The 18,274-nt window shown below is 48.3% G+C and overlaps 1 protein-coding gene across 2 annotated transcripts in view; it reads right to left on the reverse strand.

The window, feature by feature from the left end:
- CREB3L1 (cAMP responsive element binding protein 3 like 1) overlaps window positions 1-17,362 on the reverse strand; it is a 46,182-nt gene extending 28,820 nt beyond the window's left edge. Inside the window, exon 1 of one of the 2 annotated variants that reach the window (XM_038139474.1) lies at window positions 16,882-17,362. In XM_038139474.1, coding sequence (XP_037995402.1) covers window positions 16,882-16,989 — 108 coding nt within the window. In that variant the 5' untranslated portion in view covers window positions 16,990-17,362. The remainder of the gene's footprint in view (window positions 1-16,881) is intronic. The other variant, XM_038139473.1, reaches the window with a different exon arrangement.
- Window positions 17,363-18,274: the final 912 nt, after the last annotated feature.

An 18,274-nucleotide genomic window follows, 5' to 3' on the forward strand; every position in this document is an offset into this window, starting at 1 on the left:
CCTACAACCCCGGCAGGGGGGACAAAGCCGACGGAGTCGGTGATGTTAAAAAACACGTGTACGACGCAGACCGCATGGAAATTTCGTGGTCGAGACTGCAGCCGTGTAATATCCAGCTCAGAGTTCAGAAGCCTGCAGTTCATTGGGGAGAATCTTGGGAGGCACCAGGCACAGGGGAAGAGGGCGACTTAAGGCTTTAATTTAAATGCTTGTGCCCCTAAAAGAATTAAAAGGGAGTAAAATATATGTGGAAAGTTGAGATCTGCTAGCCTGTGACTAGGTTTCCCAGTGGCCCCAACGGAGGGTTCTGAGTGCTGCTAAAGTCATGGGCACTGGTGTCTCCATACCTGACACCAGTGCGTTCAGCATAAATGGGATTAGCAGCCGGCACACAGCACCACGGGCAGTGGTGATGTGGGAGAGACTGGAAATGCCCTGCAAGGGGAACGACTGTGGAACAGTACAGAACCCAGCCTGAGGTGATTCACAAGACAAGTGGCATTGCAGCGTGGCCACAGCGGTGGCCATTTGCGTGCTCTCCTACCACCTGCGGGTGCCAGGTTCAGAGCACATATACATGTGCTAGGGAGGAGAGGGGAAATAGCAGCCTCCCCTTGGGCAAAACAGGCTGTGCTGGCCTGGGGTGGAAAGCAGCTACAGCACATGGTTTGCCTATGGCATGTGACTAGCTGAATCTGCAGAGATAGGAGCACCTCTCCTCCCAGCAGTGGCACCCTGGAGGATAAAAAGGAATGCCTCTGCTTTTCAGCATGCTGTTGCTGTGTGCATGCTACATATGCAATGAATGTCCCAAATTTCCTTTGGCTTACAACTGCCTTGCAGCTGACTCTGATAAAAAAAAATATATAGAGCAGGACTTAAACCATACACAGAACTGGACACAACTCTCTCAGGATGAAACATTTGGATCAGCTGCTCTTAACCCTCATTAGGCAGAAGATTTGGGGCAAATCTGTAGGAGTTTGTGAAAGGTAAATAAAAAGCTTGTCCTGCTAGGCTTTTTTTGAGCTTTTAGAACTGAAGACAAAACTTGCTTGCTACGAAGCAAAGCTACCCTTATTTCTAAGCCATTGTGGTGGCAGCTGGGTTGTGTTCAAACAGAGATGCGCTGTTCTCCATGGGAATGCAGGTATCCCTGGGCAAGGTGGCAGGGATCTCCTCCTCTTCTTTGCTCCTTCCTAAGCCAAAGTCAGTCTCCAGGCAGAGACTTCACATGAGCAGTAGCCCTTAGAGAGGGAAGCTGTATTGTCATCTCTGTCGCCAGGTCTCTGCTGTCTTGGCTGAATTGGTGGTTTGCCTGTTTGTGTGAACATGGCAGCCTCAGCTGCCTTTGCATCAGGCTCCCAGTGACACCCTAACTCCGCACCATGATGGGGCTTTCAGCTGCTGTAGCATCTGGGGGTGGGACCTCATGTGAACTTTGTGTCCTTATGTATGAAAATATAATCCATCATTTTTGGGAAGGCCCTATCTGCTATGTGAGCCTGATCCACCTCCACCCTTGGTGTGCCCTTGCAGAGCCCATGCACCCTTCCTCAATCCCCACAGAAGCACAGCAGCCAGAACACAACCGGGTGTCCATAGCCATGTCTGCACACCCAAAGGATGCATCCGCAGCCCAGCCCTGCAAATCTAGAGGTGAATCCACCCTGGAAAAGCCTACATGGATTTAATTGTGTGTGGCATGTCTGCCTGGGCAGTTTAGAGAAAAATTTTACTTAATAGTGAGGGATTCACAGTGTGACAGCAGGCAGGGCAAGTGAAAGAAAATATTGGTTTATTCTGTGTGACTTTGTGAACTATACTGCCATGCTGATGTGAAACCATTTCACATTATCACCAAAAGACATGAAATGCAATAGACATGAAAGTTCACTACAATTAAAGTAAATTAGAGAGGTGCTGCTGCTCAAGCCATTCACTGGTCAGTGGGATGGGAAAGTTTATTCAATAACCAAAATAAATTGGAATAAATGCCACTCCACCATTCTTCTATCTTTTTTTGGAAGCTTCTGGCCCTGGCCAGTAAGGAGTTGAAGCTGCCAGAGTTGGCAGATCTCTGCTCTTAACACAGCTTGTCAGCCCCATGCCATTATGGGCATTTTTTTCTGCATCTTGCAGTAAAGCAACAAGAAAGACACACTAGTAGATAGAGTAAATCTGCTCTGGGAGATAACCAGAGGAGGAGGAGGAAAGGTCTGAATTATCTTTACAATCATCTTCATTTGTCTCACTGAAACTGTTTCTCTTTAGCTCAGAGCAAAATCAGAGATAATTCACATTTTGTCCCCTGGCAGGTCCCTGGAGACCCATAAAGAAAAGCAGGCCTTGAAAGAGGAAGAGCTGTACTCTGTTCAAGTCCAAAAGATGAGGCATGCAGCTAATACCAAACATTACTGGTGGCTTTCATTCCTTGGGCCTTTGTAAAGGGCACTTAACAAAGCAACTAAGTCTGGGCCAGCTGATTTGTGACTCAAGGATGTGAAGGATTTTCATGTAAAATCTTGAGAGAGCAAGAGCTGGGACTCTCTTCAGTGGCCAGGCTGGGCAAAAGTTGGGTTTTGCAAGCAGCAGACTGAACAGGGTTCTGCACCAGGACAGTTTTCAAAGCAATTCAACTTGGAATGCAGACTTCTGACCTTCTGCCAATATCTCAGTGGAAAATCTGTGCCCTAAGCTGCAGATAGGAAATTAATCTTCAGCTCCAATGCTGAGGGTACCATTTCCACCTCAGCAGTGAAGCTGCAAAAACCAGAGTCTCTGGAGAATAGGGAAATCCTTCCGAGGCCACAAAGAGCAGTAAGGCCTTTCAGGCCATTTATCACTGCCGGGGTAACCTGAATTAACTCCATCTTGGGGTAGAATGAAGATGTGATGCTGATGAACCAGGGGTAAAAGCCCTGCCTATCCAAAGATAAGGATAGATATCTGACTGGTTAGAGATCAGGCAGTCACTTCAACCATGGGATGAAAATCACAGCTGAAGGAGAAAAGGAAGCCAATGAAAACCCCATCTCAGCACCTGGCTCTCCAGCTATCCCTTCTTCAAGCCGGACTTCTCCACAACAAGGCCCAGCAGCCGAGGACCTGTAGCTGGTGAAAAGAAGTTGAAATGTGGAGATACATGGTATCATATACTCAAGAAATGTTAGAAGCTTCTGAGAAGAAAAGATCCCATGTTTCTTTAAAGCCAGGAAACTTATTATGCCCTGAACTCCTGCTGTGAAAGCTTCTGTGTCTGAGATGAAGCAGACATCCGCACCCCAGCATTGAAGTGGTCTCTGCAGAAGCTGGTGGATTTGGGAATCCATTTTCTGGACATCCCTGGACAAGGGAGATGGTGGATAACGTCATGGGTTTTAGGGCTTCGAGGAACCACTGTGGTAATCAAACATGGCTCCTTATACAGCTGCATGTGTCCTGCTTCAAATTTGTCATCTGCAACTGAGCTCAGTTTAAAGGCTCCAGATACATCCAGAGCTTAAAAAAAAAAAAAAACAACAACACAAACCCCCCAAAAAACCAACCAAAAAAACAACCAAACAAAAAACACAACACAAAAAACCAACAACTGTTGTAGAAGAGAAATACAGCTACCAAACAAATGAGTCACTGTAAAGAGGGACTCTCTAGCTTAAGCCTCCAAAATGTTTTCTCAGGCTTTTTGCTTTAGATGAACAAGTCCTTGTTCAGATGATCTACCATAGATTTTCCTGAGAACAAGTAAATCCAAATCTCCTTGTCATCTGTGTTGTGTGGCGTGGCATGGCCACCTTGCCATGTTGTTCTGCAGGCAGGGAGAACTTGAGGAGTTATCTAGTGATGGCAGGGTTGTAGTCACGTAACTCCATGTCGTGTGCATATTCAAAGATTAAATTATCTTTCTGTGTAATTAATTGCCTTTATTATTATTTGATTATGTTAAGTAAATTTTAACATAATTAAATCACAGGTGGAAGTGAGTGATTCCTGTAGCAGAAGTTAATCCCTGCCATGGTGCCAGTGCTGCAAAGCAATAATGAAGACTGTGTGAGCCTCAGAAAATCAAGACAAAATCTACAATGGTTTGGCTTCTGGACATTCATTCAGACAAGGCCTTATTTTGCAGATATACAATTCAGCACAAGAAGCAACCTTTCAGTATCCATCATGGTTTTATGTGCAACAAAAGAAAAAAGGCATCAGTGAGATCTTCCCTCCTCGTTCCTTCACCTTGGTGCTAGGTGAATTTTCCCAAATATAGTGTTCTCGATAAACAGGAAACCTTTCACAAGTGCCCAATATGTGCCCCAGGAAAGATCCAGTCCTCTGCTCCTGCCTGGATACTCACAGCATCAGGCCTTTCATGCCAACCTCTTCCCTCATGCCTCTGCTGCTTGATACCCCCCCCGCTTCACTCCTCCTTCGTCTTCCTCCTGTCTCTCTCCGAAAGGGTGCAAACATCTGGCTTGCCTTTATTGTGTGATAAATCTCACCCTGCATCTTGGGTTTATTTTCTGAAAGTTTTGAATGGTGTCTTGGAAATGCTGTTGGACAATAGGAGCTCTTTGAACCCAGGCCAGCTGGACGGGACTCCTTGCATTGCAGCTGACATGCAGGCTTTGGCGGTCTTTCTCGACTCTTTCCTCTCTTTTCTTTACAACTTTTGAGTTGTCCTCAAACTTTATTTTTGGAGTGGGCAGTGCATTTCTGAATCTTTTCATCATTATATTATTATTCATTATGGCCATGACTATTTCTCTTTCTGCTGGCACTCCTGGGTGGATCTCTCCTCTCTCACTTAATATCTTGGGTACGACTACCTTGGCCACAACCCACTCAAGCAGTGACTCAGAATCCCTGGCCTGTTCCCAGGAGAGATGCAAGAGTTTTGCCAATTGGTTTAAAAAGAGGCAATCGTTTTCCAGAGCTACTCTCTCACTCAACAGAGCTGAGCTGGGTGGAAAAGCTCGGCTCTGTGGTTCCAGGGAGTCCATCCCTGGTGGACAGGCTGTCCCTGGGTTATTATGAAAGCAAAGCCCTGCTCTCTTCACATGCAAACAGGATGACTTCTGAACCAGGCAGTAGGATTCTCCACTGAAAATAATTTTGCTCCCTGGGGGTCACTGCACTCAATTTTCCCATTCCCAGGCCCCTGGAGGAAACAATTCTAAGGAAGGCATGTGGGCAGATGAGGCATTGTGAGGGGGGAAGTACTGGATGCTCAGGTCAAGCTGTTGCCTAATGTATCATCACACAGCTACCCACATCTTGAGTCAGAGTGGAGAATGGCATAATCTGAAGCAGGCCCTCATAGTGCTGGGTTTGAGGTTTGCTCGCAGCAGTGGTACATGGTAGAGAAATCCCATCTTCTTCCTCTGAGCGTCTCAGACTTTCCCAACCATGCAGGAGGGTGGGAATTGCTCTGATTCTAAAAGCAGAAGAGGATCTATGGCTTGATTGTTTGTCCCTCTACACATTGAGTTTAGGTAGTGAAGAAGGCTGTTTTGTTCCTGTGTGGCTTCTATGACTTAAAGATCTTCAAGATGTGCTCTTATGGAGGCAGACATACAAATCTTCTTCATTTCATGTGCTAGGAAGGATACAAGAAAAAAAGAGGTGGCTGGTCTTGGTGAGGCATGGCAGTCTCCCACAGAACATGGTGGGAACCTGAGTGAATCCTTCTGAGTGGACTGCACTGCCTCCTGCAAATGGCACTGAGTGGTGGAGGGAAGGGGATGACAGGCCTTCCACTATCAAGAGTGGGTACTTGGCAATGTCAGACCAGATCCTTTCCAGCCTTCTTTCCTATGTGCTGGGAAGCCCACCCGCTTCATAGGGCAGTCAAGAGCCCTGGTATTCCCTGGTGCAGGTATTTGTAAAGAAGAGGGACGGAGATCATCAGTTGCTTTTTACTCCCATCAACTGAAGGGAGGAATAGGTCTTGAGTCAAGTAAAACTCTCCTTCCCCCTGTTCTGCTGCAAGATCCAGCAGGGTAGGAAAGCCTGGGAGCATCTGGGAACAGTGGTCCCTCTCTGTGCTGGTGCTGAAGGCTGAGCCGACTCCAGAGCTCAGCCACCGTGGTCCAAGCACCAGGCAGAGGTGTCACTCTCTCTCCAGCTGCAGCACGGTGCAAACCACAGCTGGTTCCACGTGCAGGGTTGCCTCTCCTGGGCTGGCAGGCTGGCTGCAGCTGGCTTCCGCTCCTGTTGGCAGGGTGGCATTGCTGCTTCTGCTTGAGGAATGCAAACCTCCTGAGCTGAGCTTGAGGATTGGCCAGGAAAAGTCCACAAATAGCAACAGGAAATCAAAATGCCCACTCCAGACATGCAGTAGATATGAGGCCATCCAGCACAAGGAGAAAAATCAAATGCTGGACAATGAAGATTACATCATGCTGTGGATGAACACGTGAGCCCATCCAGATGGGGCCATGCCAACAGGTCCAGATGGCTCAGGAATGCTAACTGCATAGCTACCTCTCTCATCTTTGCTTTTTCATCCCTCTTTCTTTCCCTATTTTCCATCCCTTCTGGCGTCCTTTACTCTTTCCCAGAATAAATAAATCAGTCCTCTGACAACTCTGTGTAATTCAATTTCATCAAATATCAGAGAGGCATCTGAGACCCGTGGATGGGCAACTGCTCTGGACATGGGTCTCTGGCACTTGTAGGTATCAAAGGTACTGGGTGACCTCACCACACTGTGTGGCTGCTGGGCTTGACACAGTAATGTGTGCCTTCACCTCACCTGGGACTTCAGCTCCAGGTCACAAAGGAGATTGTAAGGGCTGTTTGCCTGGAGCCTGAAGCATGCAGGAAAATTAAGAAATCAGCATTACTCCTGCTCTGCTGCAGCTCACCCCAGCTGCTTACAGCTGCCACTGACTTGCTGTGGCTGCAGCTACAAGGGGAGGGAGAAAGCAGTTTTGCTGTCCTAGCTAGCAGCCTCTACCTACCACCCTGGTACTAATTAGCAGCAAAGAAAAGAGCACAGCAGCCTCTGTTCACTCTCCAGTATTGACCAGAGTATCTGCTGCTACTCCGCTCTCTCCCAGCATGATAAAAAAGAGCTAAAAACCATGTAAGAAAAAAGTGAAAGGTATGTGCTTTGCCAGGTCTGAAAAAAGGCTGCAGGCCATTTGCTCATTAATTACTGCTAATCCAGCTGCTGGACCGCTGCCAACTATATTTGACAAAACCTGAAGAGCAGGAGAAGGATCAGAGGATAGAAAAGCAACCTCTGTATCACTCTTCCCAATGGATGATGGTGATCCTAACTTTACAACAGGCCAGACAGAATTACTGTGAAGAAAAGGCACCTCCAAAGAAAGGGAAAGTGCAAAAACATGCGCTGAGCAGCAGGAGGGACTGACATGGGTCTTGAATATCATGCTAGGGACTGATAAAGCCATGACATTCTGGTATTTTATGAGAAGGAGCTTGTTACCTCCTTCTCATTTATAAACCAGCAGAAAAATAGTTTGGGAGCCTGAGAATTCAGCCCAGCACTGTCCATGCAGCAGTTTGGGGCAAAAATAAAACAGGGTGCTCTCAGCAAGTTGCACCAAACTGACGGAGAAGCTAAATTTTGTGCCTGAGCCAGGATCTGGTTGTACAGTGGAGGATGAGGTATGAGTACAGCCCATTCACTGGATTTATAAAGCACAAATTGTTTGGTTTTCAGTAAGGCCCAGAATGGTTGGGCCAGTAACAGCATGGGCCAAAAGTACTTTAGTTTAAATCCTGATGCTGACTAACGCAGTCATTCATACTGACACAGAAAGATAACTTTGAACTTATCTGAGGTCAGATAGAGACACGTGCAGACCACAGGGATGAGGAACAGGGGAGGGGTGAAGGGTAGCTGGGATATCAGCGGAGAATAGATCAGCCAAACTGAAAATGTGGCAAATATCATGCGTAGCTACAAAGTCATTGAAAAAGAGTCCAACTAGGGAAGCAAAGTAATAGCTCCTATGGACCTTTCCTGGCAGATACTTACTAGCAAAACCCCACTCCAGTCTTAATTTTTGTTAATCTGCTTCACCCATTGGTGACACTGCTCATTTTCAGTAAGAATAAGGATGTCCACTTTTTTTATAGTGAGCAAAAGCTGCCTCACTGCAAGTGACACCCTGAGGATCACACACTAAGAAACTGGCAGAGCCAGGACTAAAATACAGTTCTCCCATTCCCAACAACCTCACTGCAGCGCTGTCCATAAAGACAGAGAAACACAACAAAAACAAACCCAGCATCGTTCAATTGGCAATTCAGTATTTGTGGCTCAACAGCACCTCATCAACTGTGAGAGTCTGCCACATTTGCTTGGAAGGAAGAGCCACATTTCCAGCACTCCCTGGGCAAAGAGCTCTCAGATTGAGAGACTGAAAAGTCTTTGAAAGAAACCTTCCATCAACAGTCTTTACAAATGTCAGAGCTGGTTTCCTCCTCCCTGAGCTGCCTGGCTTGCAGTCCCTCCCCGCGGGACAGCAGTGAACTTAGCCAAAAGCACCTGCCCAGCTCCTTCCTTCAACTGTCATGAATTTAGCAGACTCATTTAACATCAAGCTGCTCTGACATGCAACAATTAACTCTTGAGGCTCTGGAACTGGGTCCTCTTCTTCATCCTAGTCTCCCTCTACCTTTTTCCCCTTCTAGAGGGGAAAGCTCTCCTCCAGGTAGTGAGAGGGCTGCAAATATTGCAGAGCCAGAGCAGGTTCTCATGGTAGAGCCCATGTGCCTCAAACAGCAGAGATGGATTATTCTTGAGCTGCAATGCTCCCCCTGGACGTGCCATGCCATCAAAAGGAGGAGCCAGTGACCCCACGACACTGTGGTGGGAAGCCAGCATGGAGGATGTTGTTTGGGCATTGGTCTAACAATGCTCACCTGCAGGAGGAATGCTGACAATCCAATAGGAATGTCCACAACCAATGAACCATCCAGTTCCCTCCTGTGTAACACAGTTGGTGTCAAGCCCAAGTTGTAGTACTCCTCCAGCCTTAGCTGCCAGGTTTCTCCCAAGGGAGCCCTGACATTCCTGTTGCAGGCGAACTCCTGGCACAAATTGCTCAGCTGAAAGCATTATGTTTTGCATCTATTCTAGGAAAAATGCTAACTGCATTTTGAGCAGGCTTTGCTAGTCGGGTCAGCCAGACTGACCTAAATGAACATTTTTCCTAATCAAGACAAAGTCACAGTGTAAAGAAGCCAAAAGCAACTTTGCTGAGGTAGTCAGGGGTGAGTTTCCTCTGGATCAGCCTGGACAGTGATTGTAATAAATGACTTCACACAAGGCATCACCTTTGAGCTTTAAAGATGGTACTAATTACTTCAGTACTGGTTTAGATTACGTAGTAGTTTTGGGGAGAATAGCCTTGCACAGTGCTCTGTAGGGAATTTCTCCAGTCTTAGAAAGCAAGAAGATGAAATGGGATGAGAAAGAAAGGAGTGAAGGAGTATGTGGATATGTGCACTTCTAAATTCATGATACCTTTTTCTGGCTGATCAATGTGTCAAGGTAAGTGTAAAGCATCTATCACTTGGATACAGACCAGACCAGAGCAGCACCATATGATTTCAAAGGCAGATAGCCCTGGACAGGTTTAAGAAAATAAGAGTGAAAGGAGAGATACAAAGAAAGAGAAAAAAGAAGGTGGATAAAGAAGGCAGAAAGGGGGTCTTGAGAGGATAAGGCTGGAGTGTTTGGGTCAGTTCAGGAAACTACAGGAAAGGAAAACTTTGAATGATGTAACCACACAGGAAAGAAGTAAAATTTGTTTTCTTGAACAGCTGGAAATAAGTTGGATAGATGAAAACAGACAGACATGGCAGACATGGGGAACCACTGAGTTGAAAGACACAGCCTGCCTTTCAGCATGCTACTTCCAGTCCCTTGCCACTCTGGGCATGCCCTTGGCTCTTCACAACCTTTCAGCTATTTCTGCTCTGAGGAACGTTGCAAAACATGCAGACACCAACCCACGGAAACACCTAACAACTTACAACACAAGTTTAGCTCCAGATCCAGGAAAAAGTAAGAGATGAGCTCCATGTAAGCACCCACTCTGTCCTAGTGCCAGGCTGAAAACTGGATCAATGATTTCAGTCACGGGACACCAAACTACACTGAGGTCACTCGCACAGAAGTCACCTGCTGCAGCAGGAAAAAGATGGTGCCAGCATGGGGAGTCAGCCAAGAAAGATGGCTTTGGTTCGACCTTTGTTCTTACTTCTCATCTCCCATGCAGAGACATGAAGTCCCAGCAGTTCAGATGTGTCCCTGGCAGAAAGCCGGGATTGGTAAAATGTAGTAATCCCAGGGCTAAGACTGGCTTGGAATTGAGACCTAACACACTTGGCTCCTCCAGCAGACATGTCTCCTGAAGAAGAGCAATGCTCGCCACAAGGCTGCCTGTGAAGCATGGGTGACTGCACTGTACCTTGCTGCACAGACCTGGAATTTCCTGGGGAAATCTCTCAGCCAAATTAGGCCAAGAGACAGGTTTTGGGCATTTCTTAGGAGAGCTATAATGGTTTGCTTCTTTGCTGGTGTCCAACCTGTTTTCCTGTAACTCTGCAGCAAGGAGAGTCACCACCTGGCCTTTGTGAGCCATCTGGTTTCTTACAGTGGACTGTCCACCACAGGACAAGGATGCATAAGCTTTAGTGGGTTGACTCATCCCTTCCTTGAAATGCACTGGAGCAAGTGAGTCTTGAGAATCAAATTGCTGTGTCAAGAACACAATCCTGCCTGGGTTATGTGCAGAGGATCTGCCATGTGGCTGTCCCAAAGACAACTCCAGGGAGTTAAGCATTTTCATTTGCTTCCTTTAACACTGAAAATTCTTTAAATAGTAAATAAGTGATTATTAAATGCTAATTAAATACTACCTTAAAACCAATGGAGAAATGCTGAGGAAAAAAGGGAGCAAGCAGAGGAATAACTTTTCTCCAAGGAAACACAGCAGTAAGTCACAGAGGTGTCAGCCTGGCCATATTTTCAATAGTGCAGCTACAACTGTGGCTATGAAATCCCTAGTTCTAAACTCTCCTTCAAGGGGTTGCTTCAGAAAATGCTCTTCTTTCCTAATCCCTGCTCTACCAGAGACAGCTCCATTCCAGGCTTCAGCAAGAACAGTGCAGCACCAATGGGACCAGCACAGCACCAGTCATGGATGAGACCAGAGCAGCACAGGATAGGACCAGTGCAGTACCAGATGAGCTCCTGAGCATTAGAAGACATTTTGCATCAATGAACACATTTCATTAAATTCAGAAGCTACTACACACTATGGTGGCTTCTGAAGCCACCACGCAGTACAAGCTTGTCCACTTGTACTGGTACCAAGAGAAGGTACAGTGGGCCAGTCTTAGAGGTTTTCTACAGTCTGATCTATACAAATGATACCTCAGGTTTGTCCCTCTCTGAAAGTGGTGGTGGTGGCATTGAACGGCTGCCTTGTGCACAGGGGATGAGGATCACCTGGCAGACATGGACTGAGCAGTACACAACTCCAGCATCTCCCAGCTGGTGCTGATCCCTTGGTGGGAGTGGACTGTGTGCACAGATGTACTTCACCTCCTGCCAAACCCTCCCTTTGTTTACTCTGCAAGCACTTCAACAAAGACCTTCCTGCTTCTCCCCACCAAGATGATGGCTCTGTCTCCACTGTTTAACCCTGTTTTGGACATAGGCCTTCCTGCACCCCTGCTCTAAGTTGCAGCCTCTCTCCTATTTCTGGCCCAAGAGCTCAGTTAATGGGTTCTCCCACTTTGGCTGAGATGATAATTTAGGACAATGGGTTCCCAGCACATGCAGGCAGTTGTCCAACAAATGAATGTGTTTATTTAGGAAGAGTATCCCAAATGTTTATCAATTTCCTGGCACATAGGACACACAAATGATCCACAGTCTCTGGATTAAGTATTTACCTAGAATCTTCCAAATGAAGTTCAATCTCTTCCCCTCTTCTTTATCAAAAGGGAAACATTTTTCCTGGTGGTGATTCTACAGTGATGATACTCAAGAGGCCCAGACTCAGAGATCTATGGACCCATGTTCAACTCTGGTTTCATCGGGCTGCTAGCACTTCTGCAAGTATAAGTCCCCTCATGAGGTACTAAGGAGCAGCAGGGCCACAAAGTGTAGAAACCATGAGATGGATCCAAAGAGACAAATCAAATAGAAGGATATAGGAACTATTATCTTTGGATTAATTTCCATCAAGCCAGATCTGATGGCCCCATCAGGTCTCTGTATCTGTGCTCCAGATCCTACAGGAATCTGGTTGGTGACTTCCAAGAAAAATTTAAAGAAAAAAGCCTTTCCATATCCAGTACTTGGCAGACTAATCATAAATATGTTACTGACCAAATTTTACCAGGCACAGGACTAGAGGGCCAAAATGCTTGCTGCATGTGTCCCCACAAGAGATTGGTCTCCATCAGTCCTGGAGACCCAGCCTCCTGTTAGAGCAGAGCTCTCCTGTGGAGCAATGGTAAGGGATACGAAGTGGGTGACCAAATCTTCCTGCTCTCCATCCTCACTGTGCACTGAGACGGTGAGAGGGAGTTTACAGAGCATGAAACTCACTCAGACCGAAGGTCAGTCCAACACCTAAGCACCACTTAAGTGCTATTTATGTCCCTGTAGTAGGCATAAGAGGAATAAAAGTGTGTACAGGCTTCCTGTGAGAGTGACAGTCATCCATGGTGAATAGCCTCTCTTCATCTTCAGGGGAAGCTTCCCCTATGAGTTGCACCAGCATCACTCTCAGTCTGCTCACTATGTACAGTCCTGCCACTCTCCTCCTCCTGCAGGCCAGGACAATATTAAAGGAAAGAGCACACAGTAAGCCCAACACCCAGTTTGTACTCAAGGGGCAACCCCACCCAGACAGGCTGTTCTTTTCCCATTCTGCTGTCCTGTTGTAGGCTCCAGAAAATGCCATTTGTCACACGGCCTGGGCATACAGGATCACACAGTGAAAGAGGGCATTAGTGTGCATTCCCCAGAGGAGCTGGGTTAGCACTCCTGAGACAGCCTGAACAGCCATTCTGCAGCTTCTAACTGTGGAGACCCGAGTGAGCATGCAGGCTATTTTCTTGCCTTGATGTCTCTTGAAGGAGGTAAAGTATATGCTTTGAAAAGCATGGAGTCAAAATAAAGCTGTGTTTACATAAATATCCAAAGGCATCTTTGAAGGTGTTTTTTTGCACTATAAAACACAGAAGCAGAGGTAAGAAACAAACCCACTGGGGTACTGGGCTAAAAAGAAGCACATGACTTCTGTTTGGTTGGTTTATTCTGGTTTCCTTCTGACACGAGTGTCACAAACCCAGTGAAGCACAGTGGTGAATCTGACTCAAGAGATAAGTCTATTGAAGAGTTTCACAGCACTGATAAGGGCTGAATGAGAAAGTAAGAGTGCTCTGAGTGCAGTTGTAATAGACCTTAAGCAAATAGATGGTTGCTTGCAGAAATTATCAGATATGCTGGACTGGGCAGGACACAAATGGGTGAAACTGATAAACAGGCCCTGCATGAAGGATTAGCTTTATATATGATAGGTCCTTCTGGGAGGAAAAGAAGAGCAAAGTTGCCTAAGTTCAAGAGCAGTATGTGGCCTCTAGAGCAAAAGGAGACTGACAGTGCTGTTAGCAGCCGTCCTGTGTAAGTCTGCTTAGCAAAAGCTAAGTGAAGAGAGGCATTTTGTGTCCTTTGGAGATTTCCCCTCCAATTAAGCAGACACCACTCTCCATAGGATTTTCAAAAAAAAAAAAACCCAAAATCCTCACAGTGATAAATCAGTTCCCAGTCTAAACCTTCCCCGTTCCAGTTTATGACCACTCATCCTCCTGCCATGCACTTATGAAAGAGCCTGACTCCATCTTCTCAGTAACTTCCTCAGCTGTGCAGGTAGGCTTCTGCTAGGGCTGCCTGGAGCTGTCTCTTCTTCAGCTAAGGAAGTCCAACTCCCTCAGCTACTCCTCACAGGAGAAATTCTCCATCTCTCAGTTACCTTGGTGACAACCCCCTTGATGCACTCAGATTTATCCAGGTCTTCCTGCTATCAGGCAGCCCAAAACTGGACATTGCATTTGAGACACAGTTTTATGATTCTTAAGAAAAAGGGGATTATCACTTCCCTGTGTCTATCTACCAGATCAGTCCTGCTCCTAGCTGCCTTTGCTACTGGGGCCATACCAGTGCTCCATGATCCCTGGTGGGTCAGTCCGTCCATCCATCCATTCATCCATGCATCCATCCATCCACTCCAGGGGCAGGAGTTGGGGTTTGTTCATACTGAATTTCACAAGGTTTCAGTCAATCCATTCCTACAACCTGGGCAGATGTCTTTGAAAGGCAGCTCCTACACATTCAATTACTTTTTTCTGTTGCAAGCACACAGATTTTTCTGAAGATGCATCTACAGACATGCCTTAATTAATTCTTTGTCACAGCTTCAGATGAACAATACAGAGAACCATTTTTTAAATACAAAGATGACTCATTAGGATGGCCAAGGTTGTGGGAAAGAGAGTAGTTTATATATATGCAATTCTTGCCCCAAAGGAGCACAGACTCTGCAGTAAGGTTCATCCATCTTTCTGCTTCCTTTCTGAAAAGAAAAAAAAAATCATACTCATGAAAATTTCATACTGACATTTTATGGCTGAAATTCCTGGTCTGTTTTAAGAAAAATGCCTGCTGAACAATATCTGGAAAAGTTTGCCCATATTTGAAGCAAAGGCACTGGCAACTTTGTGCCTATTGTGCACGGTGATGTTTTGCACAGTTCTATGTCAAAAGAACTTCTCCACACATTGCAAGATCCCAGGAGATTTGCTGGATTTAGTAAGAAAATCCAAGTGTATTTCTTCCATCCTTCCCATTGTCATGCAGAGTGAGAACAAAGAGGCTGATGTATTATATTCTGGCTCTTGTATCACCAACAGATTTGGTAGGCGAGAGGTGGATACAGAATCTCTTATATGTATCATCTGCAGGAAGAGAAGGTTTCAGCTTGACTCTCTCACTCCAGCAGAAGTTTGTGGTGCTGGCAGTTGGGAAAAAAATCCACAGAGGGAAAAAAAAGCCTTTAAAAAAGTGCCTTTCTGCTGTCAGCTGAGCACAACGATGCCTGAGTCACTGCAACATGGTTAAACGAGAAGACAACGGCAAGCTGCCTCCAGAAGCAGCTCTCCAAGCAGAAAAGCCATTTAAATGAGGCAGGACAGAGCCAGCCTGCCCATGGCCACCACACACTTTAAGCACACTGTCCTGGCAGGTAGCACCAGATGGCACTCTTACACAAAAGCTTTTTCACGGGGTCTGCTTGAGAAGGCAGAAGTTGTGTTTAACTATAAAAAGATACCACCTATACTGGTTAGGGGTTCCCTGACTTCTGACCACAGCCGATGTTGCACCTGGTAAAAGGGCTGGTGCCAATACATACTATTTTCATTTTGGTAAAGGAATAAATGGTCTTTGAATAAAGCACTTCCTATCAGCATAACTTCATCCACACTGGATGTGTATAGAATTAGGGAAAGCACAAAACTCCTAACAACACGTCTCTCAGATGTAAGCAGGGGAGGCAAGCGCTCAGTCTTGGGGTGATATGCCATTGGAAGGTCTGCCTGAGCACTGGGGACTCTGCTGCCTCTGGTAGAGCCCAGTGGAATAAGTCCTCGAGGCACAGTGCAATCTCGGAAATTAGGAGCTGGCAAGATCTCTGAGGGATGGGGCTGCCTCCATAATCTCTTTCCCAGACCCTGTGTGCCTCTGCTTGGTGCAGTGCATTTAATATTTATGCAAATTCTGCATCTCTACCGTCTCCCTCACAAAGCAGGCAGCATAAAAAGCTTTAAATATCTTTTGTATAGCAAAGCAGAAGTGGATTAATCAGACGATTCCCCCTCTCCCTGTTCCCTGCTCCCCCTGCAAGGGTAGTCCTCAGGGACGCTCACAGTGCTACACCGGGAACACGGGAGGTGCCGGTGCTGCGAAAGGGGAGTAACAAGCCATTGCTCAGATCTCTGGCCGGGGCAGGCACACTGTCCCACGGCTGCAGCCGCTCAGGGGCTGGCGGAGCCCCGCGGTCACGCAGCGCTCTGCTGCTCAGCGCCGGATACCCTCGCTCCAAACCACCTCTGGGGTGGGGCCCTTCCCACTTCTGCCTCAGGGCTGGGTCCCGCCGGGCAGAGGGGCTGCAGGATCCCATGGAAACTCCCATGGAGAGCTCGGGCTCTACAGCAAAGAGTCTGTGCGTGTTCTCACGGAGAGCTGCTGGACTGAGAACTCGCCTGACTCCTGGGAGAAACTGGGCAGTTTCCCTAGAGGTGAACAATGCCCCTTTGGTTCCCCGAGACTGGCAACACATTTTCCTCCCTAGTTACTCTTCCCCCTCACCCTTCTCTCCAAAGTAAATCAGTCCAGCCAAAGCGCCAAGCGGTAGATGCTTCATCTCCCAAATGCCACTCAGAGGAAAAGTTACAGGCAAAGGAGAGAGGAGGCGCTGAGCCCAAAGCTCTCCCGACGGCAACCGGCCGTGCCTCCGGCGCTGCCCGAGCCCACACACGGCAGGGCGTACATTCCCCGCCTGGCACCACACACTTCTCCCCGGCCATCAGGCTCATAAAACCACAGTGTACAACAGCCCTGAGATTCCCCGGCGGGGTCTCCTCGGAGTAACAGCGGCCGGGCCAGTCCAGCGGGGAGCTGACCGTGTGCGACGGCGGGCACCCGGCTACCTGCATCTCCGGGGCAGCCCGGGGCAGGGCGGGGACCGAGGACAGCCCGCCGCCGGGCCCCGTCGCCGCTGCCGGAGCCGGCCCGCCGGAGCGGGGGTGCTGCCGGCGGTCCCTTACCACATTGCTGAGAAAGTCCGCCTCGCTGAAGTCGCCGAAATCGAGGAAGCCGGTGCCAGCGGCGGGGAAGAGCCGCTCGGCGGGGAAGGGCTCCAGGATACTGTCCATGGTGCCCGCGGCGCCGGGGCTCGGCCGCCCCCCGCGCTCGGCCGGTCGGGCTCACTGCGGCCGCACGCTCCCGCCCGCCCCCCGGCGGCGGCGGCCCATGGGCGGCGGGGCGGCAGCGACCGCCGGGCGGGCACGGGAGCGGAGCGCCGCGCCGGTGCCGCTCAGGGCGGCTGTCAGCGCCCCGCTGCCGAGGGGCCGGCGGGCGGCCGCGGCACGCCCCCGCCGCTCTCCGGGAGCCGCCGGGGCGGGACTTCCCGCGCAGACACCCCCCGAGGCAGCGCCCCCGCCCCCCGGGCAGCCCCCGCAGCACCGGGCGGGGCGAGGCCGGGGGCTGCCCGGGGCCCCCGTGCTCCTCCCGGCGCTGCGCAGGGACCCGAGGGCGCTGCTGGTCCCCGACAGAGCCGTGTCAGTTTGACGAACTGAACAAACTCTCCTTTCCTTTGGTGGCTCCTCTGCATCCCTCGGGGAGCAGTGCCGGGAAAGCGCGGGGTTGGAGCCTGAAGGGCAACGGGCAGGGAGGTCTCCTTGCCCCCGCTCCCCGCAGAGGGCTTGCAGGTAGGCCTGGCTGCAGCAGCACATGTGGCTGCTCTGTAATTAAAGAGCTGGACACTATTAAAGAGCTTCAGGAAGATTATATGGTTTCAGATAAATAGGATTATGGATCCCTGTCCTCTCTGATCATTACTCCAACCAACACTCAAGAAAACCACTTATAATAATCCCGTTGAAGAAGCCCTGATGTTTTATTAATCTCTCCCTATTTCCATGGCTCCACAGAGAACAGACTGGAGTCCCAGCTCCAAGGAGGGGCTTTCTTGGTCACAGGCATCTGGAGAAAAAAACCCCAAAGACAGATAGCACTGCATCTCTCCTGGGGGAAACCTGGCCAGAAGGGTTCTGGCAAACCTGAAACCTGGTGAGGGTTCTGGCAAAGAAGTCCTGATTTGAAGCTGGAAGCAGCCTGTGCTTGAACTGGACACAGGGTTTTCATCCATCCAGGCTCTTGCTCCACATTCTCCATGGCTGTCAGAACTAACAGCACAACCCAAGGTGCTCCTTGGCTACTGGTTGCACAAGCAGCCACATCCTGCACACAATAGCCTTTATACTTACACACACAATGAGCTCTTTCAGTTACATTTACTTTTACCTTATGTTTCAGTCAAGTGTAAAGAGCCTTTGGGTAAAAGGTCAGAGACATAAATTCAGCCAGGATGGAGTTGTGCTGAGAAAATAATGCTGTTCTTACTTCCTAAATGGTAAAGAAACCTCTTTGTTAAAGTGG

The sequence above is a fragment of the Motacilla alba genome, chromosome 5 (genome assembly GCF_015832195.1).
Source record: "Motacilla alba alba isolate MOTALB_02 chromosome 5, Motacilla_alba_V1.0_pri, whole genome shotgun sequence".
Lineage (NCBI taxonomy): Eukaryota > Metazoa > Chordata > Aves > Passeriformes > Motacillidae > Motacilla > Motacilla alba.